This window comes from Rhinolophus hipposideros (assembly GCF_964194185.1).
Source record: "Rhinolophus hipposideros genome assembly, chromosome: 2".
Classification (NCBI taxonomy): Eukaryota; Metazoa; Chordata; class Mammalia; order Chiroptera; family Rhinolophidae; genus Rhinolophus; species Rhinolophus hipposideros.
This window is the reverse complement of record NC_138048.1, coordinates 69,371,629-69,391,096: the sequence shown is the minus strand read 5'-3', so window position 1 is coordinate 69,391,096 and position 19,468 is coordinate 69,371,629. Positions and strand designations below refer to the sequence as shown.

Below are 19,468 nucleotides of genomic sequence, written 5' to 3'. Positions count from 1 at the left end.
ATCAATATTATTTATGGTGATTTTGATTGCAATTTAGGAAGAAGGCAAAGAGGGAAAATCACTTTGTTTTTAAGAACAGATGATTTAGTAAACTCTAATTTTGTTGCATTAAAAAAGTCAAACTTGATTTAGTTTTTTCTCCCCTCCCTATTTTTAAAGAATAAATGAAAATATTTTCTATTCTTTGGAGCAATTTGCTCATACTTTAGGAACCATTTAATTAAATTATTACCTGCTGGAGCACCATCTGTTTTTATCCTAGAAATAAGAAGCATGGCTTTCTTTTACATAGGCTTGGTAAATATGTAGAAGGTGCCAAAAAGCAATAAATATCTCAGCAGATGGACTGAGGCACTTCAATCTCTACGCAGTCAGCCTTGATTGTTCTGGGCATAGCTAAATGGATTTTTCTGGATAGATTCCTTTCAAAATGTATTATGTGCAGGAGGGGAGTTGGATTAATCTTCTCCCATACATCTCATCACATTCTCCCCCTTAAGATACAGGACCTGATTTTGTTTTTAACTCTGCATATGCCCATATTACAGACATCAGTTCTGGATGATATATATATGTGTGTGTGTGTATATATATATATATATATACACACACACACACACACATATGTATATATATATATATATATATATATATATATATATGTATATGTGTGTGTGTATATATATATATACACACAGATAAGGCCACAGAAGAGAGAGACTAGAAGTCTCTTCTACTCTCTGTATACATTCATATACATATATATATTTCAGATCCGAGTATATATATATGTGTGTGTGTGTGTGTGTGTGTATATATATATATATATATATATATATATATATATATATATATATATATGACTTTATAATGAGTCTAAGGGACTTGAATTTAGTAATTCTGAGATGGATTTTTCCAGAGGTCACTTCTCCAGAGGCTGCTTCCTGCCTCTTTCTGCTCCTATGTCCCCCATTCCCCTGAATATAATCTTCACATCTGACACACAGTCCAGAAGTCTTCTGTTTCATCTTCGCATTCCAGTCTTTGTGCCTTGTTCAGGAATAACAAAAAGTCTAACACTTTTGGTGTAGATCCACTGATGGATTTCCTTTCTACGTCAGCACTATTCAGGTATCATGATGGCTAGGTGTGGTATATATGCAAGCGATTGATTTAAGTATTATTAACCAATTTTTATTTATCATTAATAATCTTTCACTAATGATACAATATTGATACATAGGACTTAAAACATGAATTTATGAATTATCTCATTTGGTTTTCACACATATGAATATAATTTTACCTACGTACAAAAGTGATTTACCCTGGTAGTGACAGCTGGTAATTGGGGATCCAGAATTCAAATCTAGCTCTTTAGTTACAATATTTAACTTGATTCATCAATCGATTCTTAGAAATACATAGAATAAACATTACATCCTCTTTTCAAAGATGAATGAGCTGAAGTGTTTGTTGTAAGACCTGTTGCTGGTAAAATGGCACTTAGTGAAATCCTATAGTCTTCAAGATGACACACATTTTTGAAGACTATCATTTATTAAGCAGCTACAAATTTCCAAATACTGTGCTAGGCTACAAAGATAAGTGATAACTGGACAAACTGACTACAATCAAGAATTTGAACCTGAGGACAAGCCAGGCAGAGGAAGAGCATGTGTAATGTGTGCTTGATAACAGGAAGTAGAGACACGTATCAGAATGGAAGTTTAGCCAAGGGCTTAAAGGTCTTATAACCTTGAAAAGAAGACTGTAAAATTCCTGGTAGTGCAGAATAAAACATCTCATCTGCTTTTAACCTGTCAAGTGATATGGTCAGATTTGTATTTTGGAAAAATAGATGTACTGGTATCCTCATTACTTATTACCCCCAAATTTTGTGGCTTTGAACAACAACCATTTTATTATGTCACATTATTTGATTAGGAAAATATGCACATCTCAGCTGGTCAGTTTTTTTGTTGCACAAGCTCGTCACTTGGTAGAAATCAACTGGTGGCTGGTCTGATTTCATGTGATTGGTATTTTGGTTTAGACTACTGGGCTTCACCATATGGTCTCACTGCCTCACCACGTGGTCTCTCCAACAGGATAGCTGGACTTGTTGGTGCTCTGGGCTCCAAGTATTCCTTCTCTGTAAAAACCCTTCATGCCTTAACTACAGTTCTCATAAGACACTTTAGCAAATACATACTGCACTATCATTTGATCTATTCAGGAGCTGCCACATTTAAGTTAAATGATATATATAGATTTAGATATAGATACATATATATATATATATATGTGTGTGTGTGTGTGTGTGTGTGTGTGTGTGCTGAGAAAGCATAGATATAAATGTGAGGTGATTGTTAATTTTTCAGATGCTGTCACAATTATGAATTTAGTCCAACAAATGTTTACATGGTCAAAAAATTATGAAAACTGTAGACAATAAAAATCTAAGCAATACCTAATTCTTGGAAGCAGAATCAAAGAGGGAAAGCCTATTGAAAAGGAAAAAAAAAATGAATTAAAATCACAAGCATAGACAGTTGGTAGCCATAAGGGTGCATGTGAAGCGCATTTGAAGAAGTTTAGTATGGTTAGAGAGTAAAGGCTTATACCTATGTGTGAATGTGTGAGTTTATTCACTCCCAACTCCCCACTTTTTCCCTAAAAGACTCAAAGGAAGCTACATAGGGATGGAGATTATGGGAAAAGTTTATACTACAAAATTTTGTTCGGTCTTTACTGTTAGAAAATTGAGTGATGTTCTTATATTTTTTTTTCTTTTTCTTTTTTTTCTTTTTACTTTTTGGAGTAATTCAAAATATGCCTTCATGTAATTGTTTTCTGCCAGTATAGCAGTGTTTAAGAACACAGAGTTTGGAACCACACTACTTGGTTTTAAATCCTGTGTAATCTAGAGAAGAGACTTCTACTCTCTCTCTTCTGTGGCCTTATCTGTAAAATGAGGATGGTAACTTTATGTTATTTTTTATTTTTTATTTATTTATTTACTTATTTATTTTTATTCCATTTGTTTCATAGGCTTTTATTTTATCTTTTAAATGGTCAGGGGATTATCTTTCATGTTCTTCTTTTTTTTCATGTTATTGTTCTAATGATTAAATTAAATAAATAGTATAAATAGAGGGTACCTAGTGGTACATAAATATGCTATTTTTTCCAATATTATACTCTTTAGCACAATTAAACTAGTCAAGGTCATCTACTATTTACAACTTCTGTTGCAGTGTCTGTTTCTATTTTCTGAACTTAATTTTGGTTTTCCACATCCTTAAAGATTATGCACCTTTTCAGATGGAAACTGTAATATGTCCATGATTTTAGGCTCTCAAGTGTTTTTAGATTACTTGGGGAATGATTAAAAGTTCAACAATTTACAGGATTTTAAATAAATAAAGGAAATAAAAAGAATGCTTTGGTTCCTAGGATATGATTGAGATGTAGAGATTTCACTTGGGGGGTTATGTGCAGGTTATAGTTTTAGGGAGGATGATTGGATTGAGAAGGGTCACTAGTAACGGTAGCTGACAGGAGTCTGTGTAGAGGTGTTAGGAAGAAAGGGTCTTTAGTTCTTCCCACAGAGTGTCAGAGAACAGAATTCCCAAGCAGCATGTTGAGGATAAGTTGAGTTTTACTATTATTTTGAAGGCTTAAGATTTGTTGTGTTTGGAATGGTAGAGCAAAACATAATCTTCGTGTTTGTCACCAAGTCATCACGTCAAATTAAAAAGAAAAAGAAAACCCACTGAATCTTTATAGTTCAAGATATAGCATTATAACATATGGAAAAGAATGTAATGGACTATTTTTGTCAGTTATTTTATTAGTTTTCAATGAATTCTTGAGAGATCAGTATTGAAATAAGTAAGAATGGAAAATTAAAAATGAAATAAATAAGAAAGGGTGAAGGAAGGCAAAAATATAAAGAAAAAGATAAAGGAGGTATTATGGGAAGAAAGAAAATGAATGGGAAAAGAAGCTAAAATTCATGTTGGTAAAGTAATATTTGACATTAAAACTTGAAGCACTAGGTTAATGTTAAATTTTTGCATGCATTATTATAAACTGTAGCTCAGTGGTGTCAATTATATAAAAGTTCTGTTAAATGTTTTGCATTTAATGTCTTTGTGAATATTGCATTTTCAAGCTTCTTGCCTGACATTTAATTTCATATCAGCATTGCTTCTATGTGCCATTGGAGGTCTTTCATTTTTTATAATATTCTTGTTCATAAATAAAATATAAATAACATAAACAGTGTCCAATGTAAGTTTTAGTAAATTGTTTAGTTGCTTTAATTTACCCAATATTATTAGTATGCATGTATGTAAATTTGTAATAAAAATTAACCTAATGTCAAAGTGTCATACAGATGTAATATATTGCTGTAGTATTTCTCATCTTGTTTTATTTAATACATTCTCTTTTATTGAAAAGGTTAACAGTTACTATAATCATACTTACAGAAAGGTCACTTATAGAAAGCACTTGAATTTCCTACTTTAAAATAAATGTTGTCACCCTCTTTCAGTAAAATTCCATTTTAATATACAATATTTTAATAAAATACTGTAAAAGTATGTCCTTGTTTAGCTTCAGATATATGTATGCTTACTAATATGGCATTTTAGAAGTAAGAAAGGATAGCAAGATCTTGGGCAATTTGTTTCCCTCTATTCTTATGTTGCTTGAGATAATTCTTGAAAAGTATTTCAATCTTGATTCTGTCATCAGTTGTCAATCAAAAGCTTCACAATTCTTAGTTTTCTTATATTAATGTATCCCTGCTACTTGGGAAAACATAATAATTCACTTAAACTAATTGAAGCCCTAACATTAGGTGAACTAATAAACATGATCTTTGTCTTATAAGGAGCATACCGTGTTGTTAACTATAATGGATTCCTATCATTGTATTCAGCTCGTGATCTAACAATTTGAAAGCTGACTACTAAAATTTTTACACTTGGATTTTGAGCTAAAGAGTAGATTTCCAGAATTTGCCCGATATAAATTTGGGATGGTTTTTACGATACATGTTTTCTTACTGACTGAACTTTAGATCAACATAAACATACTGCACCAATGTATTTTTCTTGGCTACTTCCTCTACCACCAATTAATCACAGTATCATGACATATTAACACTTCTTCCTAATAACACCCTTAAGTAACAAGTATGAAAAGAACAATTTCAGAAAATAAAAAGCACAAATTCTAGCATTCCTTGGATTATTATTCTGCATGTCAAGTAGTCTTTCTGTGTTATTATTTTAGGAAACATAGCAATGCTAATTTTAGAAAAAAATCACTACCAGTTTGTAGAAACCTGTTGATACTATTTGAAGAATAAATATGTTTTAAAAGTAAGCTAATAAAGTACCTTTGAAAAATGTGAAAAGTACAGTGCTCAGTGGCTTCATGCAGATAAAAGCTTCATCTGTTCCTGAAAATCCGAAAGCCATAGTCAAAAAGCAACAATTTAAGATCATTCATGCTGGCTGAAAGGATAAAAAATTGCAGTGTATATACCAAGTTAAGAGACTTCTCTTGGCAGCCAGCTCTCAAAGAGCCAAGTGGTGGTTGTATTGCTGTATTAACTCTTGACACCCTCGGAGCCCTCTGAGGCCTGTGTAAACTACACGTAGTAGGGAGGAGGACAGGATGGACCAAATGGTTGCAATAGCTGAAAACAGGTCAGAAGTAGGTCCATGTGAACTGTAGCTTTCAAGTTCTAAGCACAGTTGTTTTGCTCTTTGTCCCTTAGCAGCAGGAGACAAGAGAAATATTGCAAGTGTTGCTAAGAAGAGATCATGAAGTAGAGGTTGTGTGGTCTTTTCCTCAGAGCAATGTACTTGGAAGCAATTCTCCCTTATTCAAAACCACAGTGTGGGGAAACCTTGATGCCTGCCAGGGTGCTGTGGAGAGCAAACGGAGATCTTTTAGGTCCTGGGTTCAGAGCAGCCCTTAGAGATCTAAGGATCAAGGCAGAACCATTCAGATTAAACGGCCATTGGGACTCCTGATGCTTGTGTTCACCTCTGTGACATAACCAGGGATAAAAAAAACCAAGAAGATTCTGAATTTGTTAACATCCTGCCAGCTTTGGGAACTTTGGGAGAGTGTGAACGCTGTAATTTTTAAAAGATTAGATTTTGAAATTTGACAGGCCATGTGTGATACTCTAGCTGCTTGCATTTTACTAGCTGTGAAAATTTAGGGAACTGACTTAACGCCTAAGTCTCAGATACCTCATCTGTAGAATGGGAATAATAGTAGTACTTAGCATACAGGATTGTTTGATTACATAAATAATGTATGGAAAGTCCAAATCTCATAGTAAATCCTGACTCATTTAAAGGGTTCAATAATCTCTTAGCACATAATTTTGGATAATATAACATGAGCATGCTGTTACTTCTGTGTATCAAAATCTAAGTATAAGAGATAATAAGGAGACTCACAGATTTCTCTTACTAGGTAGAGAAAAGTATCTTCCTAACATACAAATCTGCAACTACAAAAAGAGATGACTTAGAAAATATAAAATTGAAAAGGAACTCTTCATCTAAGATTGACAGCCTTACGCATTAACAAGTGAAATTAGGCAGAGGCTGGTGTATTAAAAGACCCCAGAGACTCCCTTTTCCTGACTGCAGTGAAGCTCAGAACTGCATTAAAGCTCAATTAAAGTGGCTTTTTTTAGCTAGACTATCAAAATTTGTTTCTCCTCCACCCTTCTTTATTTTGTATTTTTGCAGTTTCATTTATTTTTGTGTATGTAAATTCTGATGTAAGCTGCGTCAAATACGCTGAAGGGGAAAGGATGCAAATACTATAGTAGTAAATAAACATCTACAGCGATTTTGCTACAAACAGAAATGATGACCAAGCAAAAATAAATAAATAAATAAATAAATAAATAAATAAATAAATAAATAAATAAGTAAGTAAAATAAAAAAAGGTATTCTAGAATCTAGATAGAGTCAGACACGACACCAAAGAGGACCAGAAAAGGAGCCCATGCAGGAACATCCTGAAGTAGAAAGAGTTTTGTGATGTCAGAGAGACTTCAACCAGCAAGATAGATATTCTAAAAATCCTAAATGCTCAAACTGCCTATTCAGGAAACACATAAAGTGCGCTCTGTATTGTTTTAGTTCATTTATATTAATTTTCCTGTTGGCTGTATAGTAAATTAAATTATATCATTCTAATTCTGAAAAAAATCACCATAAATACAGTAACTCAGGTGGGCCCAACTAACCGGTCAGTTAGTGTCACATGCAGTAATTGTGATGACACACAGGAAGCTAAAGAAAGACCAGCCCACTAAGGGAACTGGCCAGGTGGTCATACATATGCAAGCAATATAAAACAAATTCTCAGAAAACTGTTGGATTTCATCAAATAAGTTTTCCTCAAATGTCTTGACTGCAGTTTGCAATTTATAGCTCATTAATTTGGTATCCTATAAGCATACCTTTTATATATCATTTAGCAATCAAGGTTAACTCAGGCCTCAGAGTAAAGTGAATTTTATACTCTCCAGCTTGACTATCTATTAAATTTAATGTACTAATACCCATTTCAGAGTAGGCTTTGACTATTTTTTTTCCCTACAAATAAAGCATCAATAATAGTTTCCTCTTATTTTATAGATAGTCTTTATTCAATTAGTGGAGCATGAACAACAAATAATTATTGTCATTTCTTGTATGTAGTTGACATACAAAATTACAATTAAATAGGAAATATTTAATGCATTTACAAACACTATAGCAATTGCCAAGACCATTTCATAAAACCAGATGGAAAAACATAATCTCATTATACTAGAAAATTAAGCCAGGGGACAGTCTTCTGAATTACTGTTTTTATAGTTTTATCTTTTGCCCTGCTCTCAAATTGAGGTCATTAAAGCTTTCAACAACAAGAATATATTCCACAAATATAGGCTTTATTTGTACAAACTAGTTTCATATTGAAAAATTTATGTGAACTGTTTTTAGCCTATAAGGAATATTCTTACACTTAAATTTGAAAATTCCTCTGGGCACTCATATAGTTCACAGGTACAGCATCTAAAGTACTGCAGCATGGATGTGCATAATAAATGACTTTTGGTGATGCACTGACATTTCTAAGAAATGTCTTTACCTCAGATCCATCCACCCAAACCAGCAAATGAGTTGACATCCAAAGCTTCAGGAAATGCTATATGAATATTTTCCCCATTGTACAATAAAGATTCAATCATAGAACTGTCATAGGAAATTGAGATTCTGCCTTATGTTTTAAAGTTAATCTACCAGATTCATTTGTTTATTTTAGGTGTAAAATAAATTTTAAAAATAGGAAAATATTTGGATGTATGTCTGATTCTGATATGATCTACATTGTTTTATACTGTTTAAGTTAAAATACTATTGGCATCATCATAATCGATGGATCAAGTCAACCCTATGACAAACATGTCTTTCCACATCAGACATATGTAACTCCTGGTCGTGATTCCATATTGCTGATTCCTGGAATTATTAAACTGAACTCTTCAGCCTTATGGAAAAACTGTGTTGTTCTTGTTGTAAATAGATGAAAAAGAAACTCAACTCTGCAATAACAAGATAAAGGAGTGATGTTTGTAACTCAAATGTAATAACTTTTATATAAATATTAGCCACACTTCCCTCTTATCTATGCTTCCAACTCTTCAAAGTGCTTGAGTACACCACTGCATTTTCCATGATCTCCAGCTTCTTGTTATTGAAACTTAAGTCCTCTGGTCATAATTGATTTAATCAAGGCTGTACTTTAAAGTTGTAAGCTACAAATATTTTTAATTTCTTAAGCTCTATAGAAATTCTGGAGTGATCCTTTATTAATGGAACACTTGTGATGTATTAGAACTCGGTATAAGTGCTTTGAATAATTTATCTCATGTACTCATAGTAATGCTATAAATACAGTACCATTATGATTTCCATTTTACAAATGTGGAACCTAAGCATAAAGATATTAAATAATTGGTCCAGAATACATAGCAGAGCTAGATTTGAACCAGGCACTGTGTTTCCCCCAAAATAAGACCCAGCCAGATCATTAGCTCTAATGTGTCTTTTGGAGTAAAAATTAATATAAGATCTGGTATTTATTATATTATATTATATTTATGGTATGATATGGTATGATATGATGATATGATATGATATGATATGACATGACATGACATGATATGATATAAGATCCGGTCTTATATTATAGTAAAATAAGACCCGGTCTTATATTAGTTTTTGCTCCAAAAGACATTAGAACTGATGGTCCAGCTGGATCTTATTTTGGGGGAAACACGGTAGTTTTTCTGTAGCACCTCAAAAATGCAAAAGCTGTGACCACAGTGTGTGATAGGTGCTTAATTAAATGGAAAAGGAACTAATTTTGTGGGTGGAAATTTTGGGGAAATTTTCAAAAATTATTTTGAGAAAGGCAACCTTCACATAAGTTTTATTACAGTATATTGTTATATTATTCTATTTTGTTATTTGTGATTGTTAATCTCTTACTATGCCTAATTTATAAATTAAAATTTATCATAAGTATGTATGTCTAGGAAAAAACAATATACATATGGTATTGTACTATCTGTCATTTCAGTCATACATTGGGGTCTTGGAATATAACCCCTGCAGATATGGCAGACTACTCTATACAAAAGATAAATGTTTTTGTATATTGAATTTTAAAAAGAGTTTAGCATTTTGTGTGGGCCTGGATGGGAAAGGATCTCACATAAATGAATAAGATATGTTGAAAACATGAAGAATATAGTCTATATTTCATAAAAATTGTATTTTATGAAAAAGGCCAAGTGGTACAACATAGAATGTAAGGACATTACAGATATTTCTATTTGAAGAAATGTCACAAGTTTCTATGAATTGACCTACACCAGAGCATATCTCTTTTAAAGAAAGATTCATGTGATCAGGCATCTACACCATCCATGAAGCGGTCTCCGTAATAAGACAAGTGCCCATCTGGCACCCTACAAAATCTTTACAACATTGTTGCTTATATTACTCAAACTGTCTTTCATATCCCCGTGGCAATCTTGTGGTAACCAATTTGGGCTTTTTAATCTCACCTTCTCCTTCTTTTCCACCCCTGTCCCATCTAGCAACCCTCAGTTTTTGCTCATTTATTCAGTCTTTGGATTCCACATAGAAGTGAGATCATATGGTATTCGTCTTTCTCCATCTGACATATTTCACTTAGCATAATGTTCTCTATGTCCATCAATATTGTTACAAATGGTAAGATTTTATTCTTTTTTTATGACTGAGTAATACTATATTGTATAATGTACCATGGTTTCTTAATCCAGTCGTCTACCAGTGGGCATTTCGGTTGTTTTCATGTCTTGGCTATAGTGAATAGTGCTGCAATAAACATAAGGTACATATACTTTTTCAAATTAGTGTTTTGGATTTCTCTGGATAGATACCTAAGAGTGGAATAAGAGTGGAACTGCTTGGTCGTAAGGTAGTCATATTTCCATTTTTTGCACCAATCTCCAAAGTACCAATAGTGCACTGTACACCTGAAGCTGAACCTGAATAACACCAAATGTCAACTATAATATATGTATTCACAGGATGGGAATACAGCATAGGGAATAGAGTCAATGGAATTGTAACAGCTATATACGATGTCAGAGGGGTAGTAGATTGGGCGAGGGGAGTTATCATTTTGTGAGGGGTGTAAATGTCTAACTAGTACATTGTTTTGTACACCTGAAATTAATTAAAAAATAGATTTATGTGATAGATTCTAAAATCTACTACATGTATTTTTTAATCACTCATATTGAGTAGCTATAAAGTTATATAAGTGTATATTAAATTAATCTTGTGTACTAGTAATAGAAAATATATGAAGTTTGAATAGCATAATTATATGATACATATTAATTTGTTGAAGATTTATTTTTATAATAAATAAAGTGATAAAGTGAAACAAAACTGACAGGGCAGAGATTTATGTTATATTTTTGTAAAAGCTATACTATTTCCTTAAAACAATATAATTTTATATATATATGTACATATATACATATATGTATATATATAGTATTATATATGTATGTATGTATATATATGTGTGTATATATATAGTAATAAGTAGTAAATACATATAGTAGTATGTATATATATGTATGTGTATATATATATATATATATGTAGTAGTAAGTAGTAAATTGTTAATATTCTTCCTTGTATATGTTATTACATACAGTAATTATTTCCTTGGTAATTTTCGTGACTACTTTGGATTTTTTAACATCAAGAGGCTCCATCTACCTTTGACCCAGATATATCTCTTCTGGAAGATAGGATTTAGTGAAAACTTATAAATGAGCAACGAATCCAAAGTCGCGCTAAGGGTGTCAGGCAGATATCCATCATGATGAGGAGTTAATATCTGTATCTGCATTACATTCTAATTGATGGTTCTGTCTGATATTTGAAAAGCGTTAAATTGCTGATGTACATGTGATGGAATGACTATAGTCAGGCTAGAAATGAAAACCCTGCCTCATCACTGCACTGCACTGGTTTTTAAGTGATTTGTAGAGAAATGACTTTGGATATTTGTAGTAGAGGTCAGAATTAGAGAGCTCACATTTTTGTAGTAACTCCTATGTGTCAAATATTCCTTCAACGTGAACCATGTTCTATAATTCAATTTTTGAAAAAGCCTTTAGAAAGAGAGACTGACTCATTAAAATGAGAGGGAAAAAATCAAGAAAAGCACAGTGAGACAGTATTTAAGTAAATTAGTCAATAATACATGAACTGAACAAAGAAGTAAATATCATAGTATCATGGTAAGATAGTAGTGATTTATTGATGTTTAAGCCAAACAAGAAAAATGTTGACTAGTGCTAAGAAATTGCAGTATTTTATAACATAACTTAAAATAAATTGAATTGTGGAGTATTTAACATTAGTTTACTACCAACTTTTCAGTCTCATATTTTTATAAAACCGGTCACCTTAACAAGTGTGTACTCAAACATCACTTTCGCAGTGTTAAAAAAAGTTACTCAATTTTGTACCTCAGTTTCCACTATAATATGAGAGGATTAAAGTCATGGATTTAGAGATTCTTTATTTCTATCCTCTTTAGGTTTTTTCTATCCTTTAGGATTTTCTTCTGTTTTTTTAACCAAGTGTGATTTGGATTCTTCCTCTACCAGTTAATCAAGCCTCCTCTAATTCTGAATAATTATCACTAACTATATACATTACTCCCTTTCTTTGCTTCTCTTGATCTTACCAAAGACAGGATTCAAACACTGTACTATTTTGAATTATTTTGTAAATGAGGCCAAGCAGAATGGAGCCAGGGAAGAAAAGAAGGAAGGAAAACAAAAGGGTCTGCAGAATTATCCTTGAGGCTTTCTCATACACAGAACCAAATAAATGCCTGTATGATCACAGCTGATATGTCTATATGTACTCTATATATCTATACCTATATGTATTCATATAGGCTAAATGTTAAAAGAAATCAAACAAACCAGAAATTATCATATATGTATGTGTGTGGGGGTATGTGAATTTTATGCATTCTTGCAAAATTATATAATTTCTTCTGCATTATTGAACTCATTTTATTTCTTTCAACAATCTTTAACATCCTCCCTCCTCTAATACTAGACATTTCTAACTCACGCAACATTTAATGGATGTGTTAAGTTCATTGTTTCATTTAATCCCAATTACAACACAATGAGGTTTACATTATTATTATGCCCATTTCACAGATAAGATCATGGATTGCAAAAAAGTTAAGCCATTTGCCCAAGATCACTTTTCCTAGATTTCTCTCAGTCTCTGGCCTATGTACTCCATCTTTAGCCATGGCATATCCATTTGGGTTTTTCTGATGATCCACACACCATGTGTTCTCATTCTTCTGTATGCTTGTAGATTTTCCCCTCCTCTCACGCAACTGGTCTGTCCTAGTTAACTCCTCCTCTTGTCAAAAATACCTCAGAGGTCATTTGGGGAATCCTTTCCCATATTCTCTGCTAGAATCAATCAACCCTGAGTCTCCTTTGCACTTTGAACATTTTATTTGGCTTTTTTTTTTTTATAATGCATTTGTCTCTCTGATTGGATTGTTCCTTACTTGAAGAATAGGGAACATTTATCTTTGTCTTCATTGATTATTCCAGTACCTGACATGCCTTAGATACTCATATTTATTGAGTCAACTCTGGGTAAGAACAAATCCTAGTTTATAGGGTAGCAGATGAAAAATCTGGTCAGAGTTAAAATTTTTATTTTGTAAAGTTTAATATTTAATTATATTTGATCTTTCTTTTTTTAAAATCAAAATTTTGGGGGTAACATTGGTTAATACTATTATATATGTTTCAAGCATACAATGCTATAATAACATCATCTGTATATTGCATTGTGTGCTCAACAACTAAAGTATAGTCTCCTTCAGTACCCATATATGTATTTGACCCCTCTACCTTCTTCTTTCTCCCCCTACCCTTCTTCTCCTCTGGTAACCAATATACTGTTGTCTGTATCTATGAATTTGTTTGTTGCTTTCTGTTTTACGTTCTTCCTATGAGTGAAGTCATATGGTTCTTGTCCTTTTCTGTTTGACTTATTTCATTTAGCATGATATTCTCAAGATACATCCACATTGTTGCAAATGGCATTATTTCATCCTTATTTATGGCTGAATAGTATTTCATTGTACATATGTACCGCATCTTCTTTATCTAATCATCCCTTGAAAGACACTTTGGTTGTTGCCATGTCTTAGCTACCACCACAAATGCTGAGATGAACATAAGCATATGTATTTCTTTATAAACAAATGTTTTCAAAATTTTCAGGTAGATTCCTAGAAGAAAGATTGTTGGGCCATCTAGAAGCTCTAGTCTTAATTTTTGAAGGAAAGTCCTTACTGTTTTCCTATGTGACTATATGAATTTACATTCCTACCAGCAATGTACAAGGGTTCCTTTTCCTCTACAACCTCTCCAACACTTGTTATTTCTTGTCTTGTTGATAATAGCTGTTCCAACAGGTGTGAAGTGGTATCTCATTGTGGTTTTAATTTGCATTTCCTTACTAACTGGTGAAATTAAGCATCTTTGCATATATCTGTTGGCTATTTGTGTGTCTTCTTGGGAAAAGTATCTGTTCAAGTCCTCTGCCCAATTATTAATTGGATTGTTTTCTTGCTGTTGGGGTGCGTGACTTTTTAATATATTTTGGACATTAGCCCCTTATTGGAAGTGTTGTTTGCAAATACATTTTCCCATTTGATTGGTTGCCTTTTTAATTTTAATTTAAATTTATAGTTTCTATTGATGTGCAGAAGCTTTTTATTTTCATGTAGTCCCATTCATTATTTTTACTTTTACTTCCCTTGCATTTGTGGTCAAGTTCACGAAAACAGCTTTGAGGCCATATGTCTAATACCTATGTTTTCAATTTATCAAGTATTGCATTTAAGCCTTTAATGCATTCTGAGTTATTATATATATATATATATATATATATATATATATATATATATATATGGCATTAGATAGCAGTCTAGTTTCAGTTTTTTGCATGTGGCTGTCTAATTTTCCCATCACTATTTGTTGAAAAGGTTGTTCTTTCCTTTTGGATCCTTTGTTGAAAATTAGTTGCCCATATACATATGGGCTTATTATTTGAAGTTTCTTAAACATTCAGAACATTTTAATTTATATGGGCCTCTGTCAGGCAGGATTGGAGTTGTGCCTCTGCCAGGCAGGATTGGAGTTGTGTATACCCATATTTCTTGCATAAACCCACTACTTTTCATAAAGTCCTTGTTTGATTCTTTCATTAGTGTTCACTTGTCAACCACTGTCCCTAAGGCAATTGACTAATCATTTATCAAGTGAGCTCTGTTCTTTACCCACAGTAGGGCACATAGAATATTCATAAAACATAATGAGAGACTTTAGATTCCACCTGGGGTGATGTATTTAATACACAGAAAACTTAGTTATATGTACTCTTAATCTGCAATGATATGTACCAGTAGGTTACTGAATATGGACTGGAGACCACTTGTATTTAATTAGCCTAGTTATCCTAATACCATTCTGCAGGATTCAACAAACTGTCATCCAAAACCGTGTAGGGAAAAAAACCTCCATCTGCCACTCCTGTAACAAAGTTATGGAACCAAACCCTCCTTGCTTGGCAAAAAGACTTCATTCTTTGGATGGATGCTATTCCAGACTTGTATTTAAAGTGTAATGAGTCAAGCCAATTCATGTGACTAATTCCATGGACTACCCTGGTCCTCTGTTGTAGCCTTACATTTCTCTAATCCTTTGGATTACTAATGACGATGTAATGCATCATATTTTACTTCTTGTATTTCTATAGAGTTGCTGCTTCATTGAGTGGTTCTGCAAATTCTTATCCTGAATTTGTGTTTTTAAATTAGCTCTGGCAGTGTAAATCATACACAGGGTCTTTTATTTCCCCCACCCCTTTAACGTACAAAATTGCAGTTTTATTTCTCTGATCTTAGTTTCTTCTTAAAAGTGATTTTCAAAATATGTAAGCTTTGATTTTTGCCTCGTTTTAATACATTATCCTCAATGCAACTGTGCATTTGTGACTCTTTTTTACTTCTTCTGAGCTTCAAACGTAATAGTGTGTGTGTATTTTGTTTTTTCATAAGCTTTTTCAACAAATATCTTCTACTTTAATTTTTTGTCTTCTTTTTCAACAGTAACATGAATAGCAAAACATGCATAATTAACTAATGTGATTTTTCTATCAGGGCAATGCATTTCTGATGATTTTAATCACTAAAATTTTATGGAATTATAATGTGGTTTACTGTTTTCTTTTCACCTTTGAGGTTTTCTTTATTATTTATTTTAAGATGCTATACTCCTTATTTTCACAGGTAAAAAGATGGCTTATCAAAAGGTCAATGCAGATCAAAGAGGTCCAGGACACTCACAATACTTAGACAATGATGACCTTCAAGCCACTGCCCTTGACTTAGAATGGGACATGGAAAAGGAACTGGAAGAGCCTGGTTTTGACCAGTTCCAGCTGGACAGTACTGAGAATCAGAACCTGGAGAATTCAGAGACTGTGGACCTCAGTCTTGATTCCATTCAACCAGCAACTTCACCCAAAGGCAGGTTTCAGCGACTTCAAGAAGAGCCTGACTATGCTACTCGTTATACAAGATCTGCGCCAAAGAGCAACCACTGCAACTTTTGCCGCCTTTTAAAAATGCTTTGCATGGCCATCATTTTATTTATTTTTGGAATTTTGATAGGCTATTATGCACATGAAAATTGCCCTTCAAATGCTACATCTTCAGGAACAATTGATCTTCAGTTATACCAAGAGATTCTCAAGACAATCCAAGCAGAAGACATTAAGAAATCTTTCAGGTATGCATAGAAAGAATGCATGTTTGTGGGGTCCGTTTCCTGGGAAACACGTTTCACAGGGAGTATCAAACTGCTGATTTTGCCATGGTTGAAGATTAGTCTTGCAAGCTGAGAAATGTAAGTTAACAGCACATTCTTTACAGAGGATGTGTACATTTTCAGATTTGATACTGTAATACAAATTTATGATTCTGTTTTATTAATTTATAATAAGAACCATAATTACTATTGAGACTAAAAAACTTGAGCCAGTCATTGAATTGTCTTTCTCTTGGGAAGCCCAGGTAAGCTAAATTGAGATTTGAAGACTATTGGATAAATGGTAATTAAAAACTAAGGCATTAACCATATGATTGAATTTTTAATGGTATCAGAATAAAATAAACCTGCTTTATGGACAGAAGTAACTATCTCTTATGGTCTGGAGCTAAGACAAGCACTGATAGTATTTGGTCCCCTGCACCCCTGGGCTTTCTGATGAGCATATTTTTATTTAAACACACTGGGTTTCATATATCAGGCAATTCTAAAAGCTCATCTCTCTTTTCAAGGTAAGTTTGCATATGACATTTCTAGCAAGAATGTGTTGATTTTTAAGTTAAATGATAAGGTTTTTTTTTTTTTTAATCAGTCCATTTATGAGTTCTTGGGAAAAGCTCCTCTGAGGTCATGTAACTAATAGGTAACTTGAAAATGTTGTTGTTTGTTGTATCATCACATATGTTGTTGTAAAGTGTTCCTAAGTTTATGTATTTAGTTACGTGAGGAGCTGGAAGGGGAAGATAAGATATTAGCTTCCACGTATATTTTCCACATTTGCTGAGAAAAGACAGACCTAGGTAAATCATATGGATGTTGTTTGTAGGTATAAAAAAGAGGCATGCTATTTTCCCAGGCTATTCTTTCTGGGTTACACTGACTTATCACAGCCAAGATGGGAGTGTCTGTTCATTTCTAGGAATCTTTTAGGGAATATGCCAATGGAAAATGGCATTGTTTAATCTGTGTGCTGAAATATCACATGTATTGATGCTAGTAAATGATAATTTTCTTGACTATCACATCTGAATAACTACTGGGAATTCATTTCCTATACCCTTCTGTGTCTGCTATTCAGGGTTGCATAAGCATCCCTGAACATATAATATGCAGATAATAACAATTTCCATGGTATTTCCTAATGTAAAATCATTTATATTGAATTGAGCTGAAAGATGTCTATTTTGACATCTTATAATGAGTGATTGTGTCAGTCAGGATCCCACCAGGACAATAGAAAACTTGCCAAATATTTAAATCAAAGAAATTATTCCCTCTGTGATGAACAGCTGAGAAGCCAATTGGATGACACTGAGGCGGCACAGAAATTAACAACACAATGAAGCCATTACTAAATCTAGGTGGGAGGAGCAAAGGGAATTAGGGGTAATTTAGTGGAAGTTGGAACTTTCTTCATGCACAAGAGTATGTATGTGTGTGTATAGGATCAGGGCATGTAACCTCAGCCAGAGACACCACTGAAGACAGAGAGAGAGAAAATAAAAAGTACCACAGCTTCTCCCATCTTCCTGCCCTACAGTGTCCTGCCAGTTAGTTGTCCCGTTGGCTGAACCCAGCAGAAAGACTGTTGACTCAGAACCGGGGAACTCATCCTGAAGGGTTCAGCTCACTGGAGCAGGAGAAGGGTGAGGGGTCTGTTAAAATATATATCTAACTGGCACAGGGGTGTTATTTAAAAAAAAGGGAGAGAGTCAGAGGGGATGGGGACAAAAGGGATGAAGGCAGAGAGGGAGGAGAAAATAAAATAAAATAACTCTATAAAACTGTCTACTATAAATTCATTGTGTACATTCATTATACTACAAAAGTATTTTCTAGTAAAGGATCCATGGGTTTAATTTCTTTGTAATATTAAAAATGATTATGTAATTCCTGTGCAACTGTTTAGTTCTTAATTTATGGAGACAATGACTCGCATAACCTCGGCTGCTTCCCTTTTACTTTCACTTTTAGTAAGCTCAGAGTCAAATTTGTATTGAAATAATAAGGACCTTAATGGCGTGTGTTTTGTGTACTAACTAGTCAATGCATTTATTTTCTCTCCTTACATTCCTTGGCTTTCTTTGTCTTATTATTTCAGCATTGTAGACATATTTAAAGACTGACTTACTTCCTCTTTTCAAATTAGGCAGCTAGTTCTAAAATTTAAAATATATAATTAAATAAAAACATTCATTATTTTCTTCAGAATAGGAATTGTGTGACAGTAAGGCTTATGTTCTCCTATTAAACTTAAAGATCAACAAAATATATATTTTAAAGTTAGCTACAAAAATATAACCACCAACAGTTATACTTCCCGGCAGTATTCAGTGAATGGACACAGATTCGCAATTCTGCTCTGTCCACTAGCCACAATTTTTTTCCATACTTTTTTTCATTTTTAATTTTTTTCTTCACAAAATAATATTTTTGGTACAATATGTTTACAATAATTTTCTCTGAAAACCATCTCTTGATCAAAGGACTATTGTTCCCCAATAGTTATGTTGGCCACATATTTTACTATGAGTTTCTATGTTTACTAAGCCCTCGTAGCATTAATTCTGTACATGACAAGTTCTTACTGTTATTTTTAATTAATTTATTAATTTTTGGCTTTCACTGGCTCACTATTTTGTTGATCAATTGCTATCTCTCTTTTCTACCAAGTCTCTATTTCTGCCCATACTCTAAAACTATGTTAGGTCTTGCCAAACATCCTAATAGTTGTGAAATACAATGTGTGTGTGTGTGTGTGTGTGTGTGTGTGTGTGTGTGTGTACACATAAATAGGTTAGACTGCAGATTCCATGAGGGAAGGGACCAAGTTTGCTTTCCCCACCATTAGACTTCCATTGCCTCAGTATTTTTCTAAGGTAGGAAATGAATGCATA

At 33.2% G+C, this 19,468-nt stretch overlaps 1 protein-coding gene across 2 annotated transcripts in view; it reads left to right on the top strand.

The window, feature by feature from the left end:
* NAALADL2 (N-acetylated alpha-linked acidic dipeptidase like 2) overlaps positions 1 to 19,468 on the top strand; it is a 902,549-nt gene that overhangs the window by 204,641 nt on the left and 678,440 nt on the right. For both annotated transcript variants that reach the window (XM_081070260.1, XM_081070261.1), the window contains exon 2: positions 16,031 to 16,532. In XM_081070260.1, coding sequence (XP_080926386.1) covers positions 16,031 to 16,532 — 502 coding nt within the window. The remainder of the gene's footprint in view (positions 1 to 16,030; positions 16,533 to 19,468) is intronic.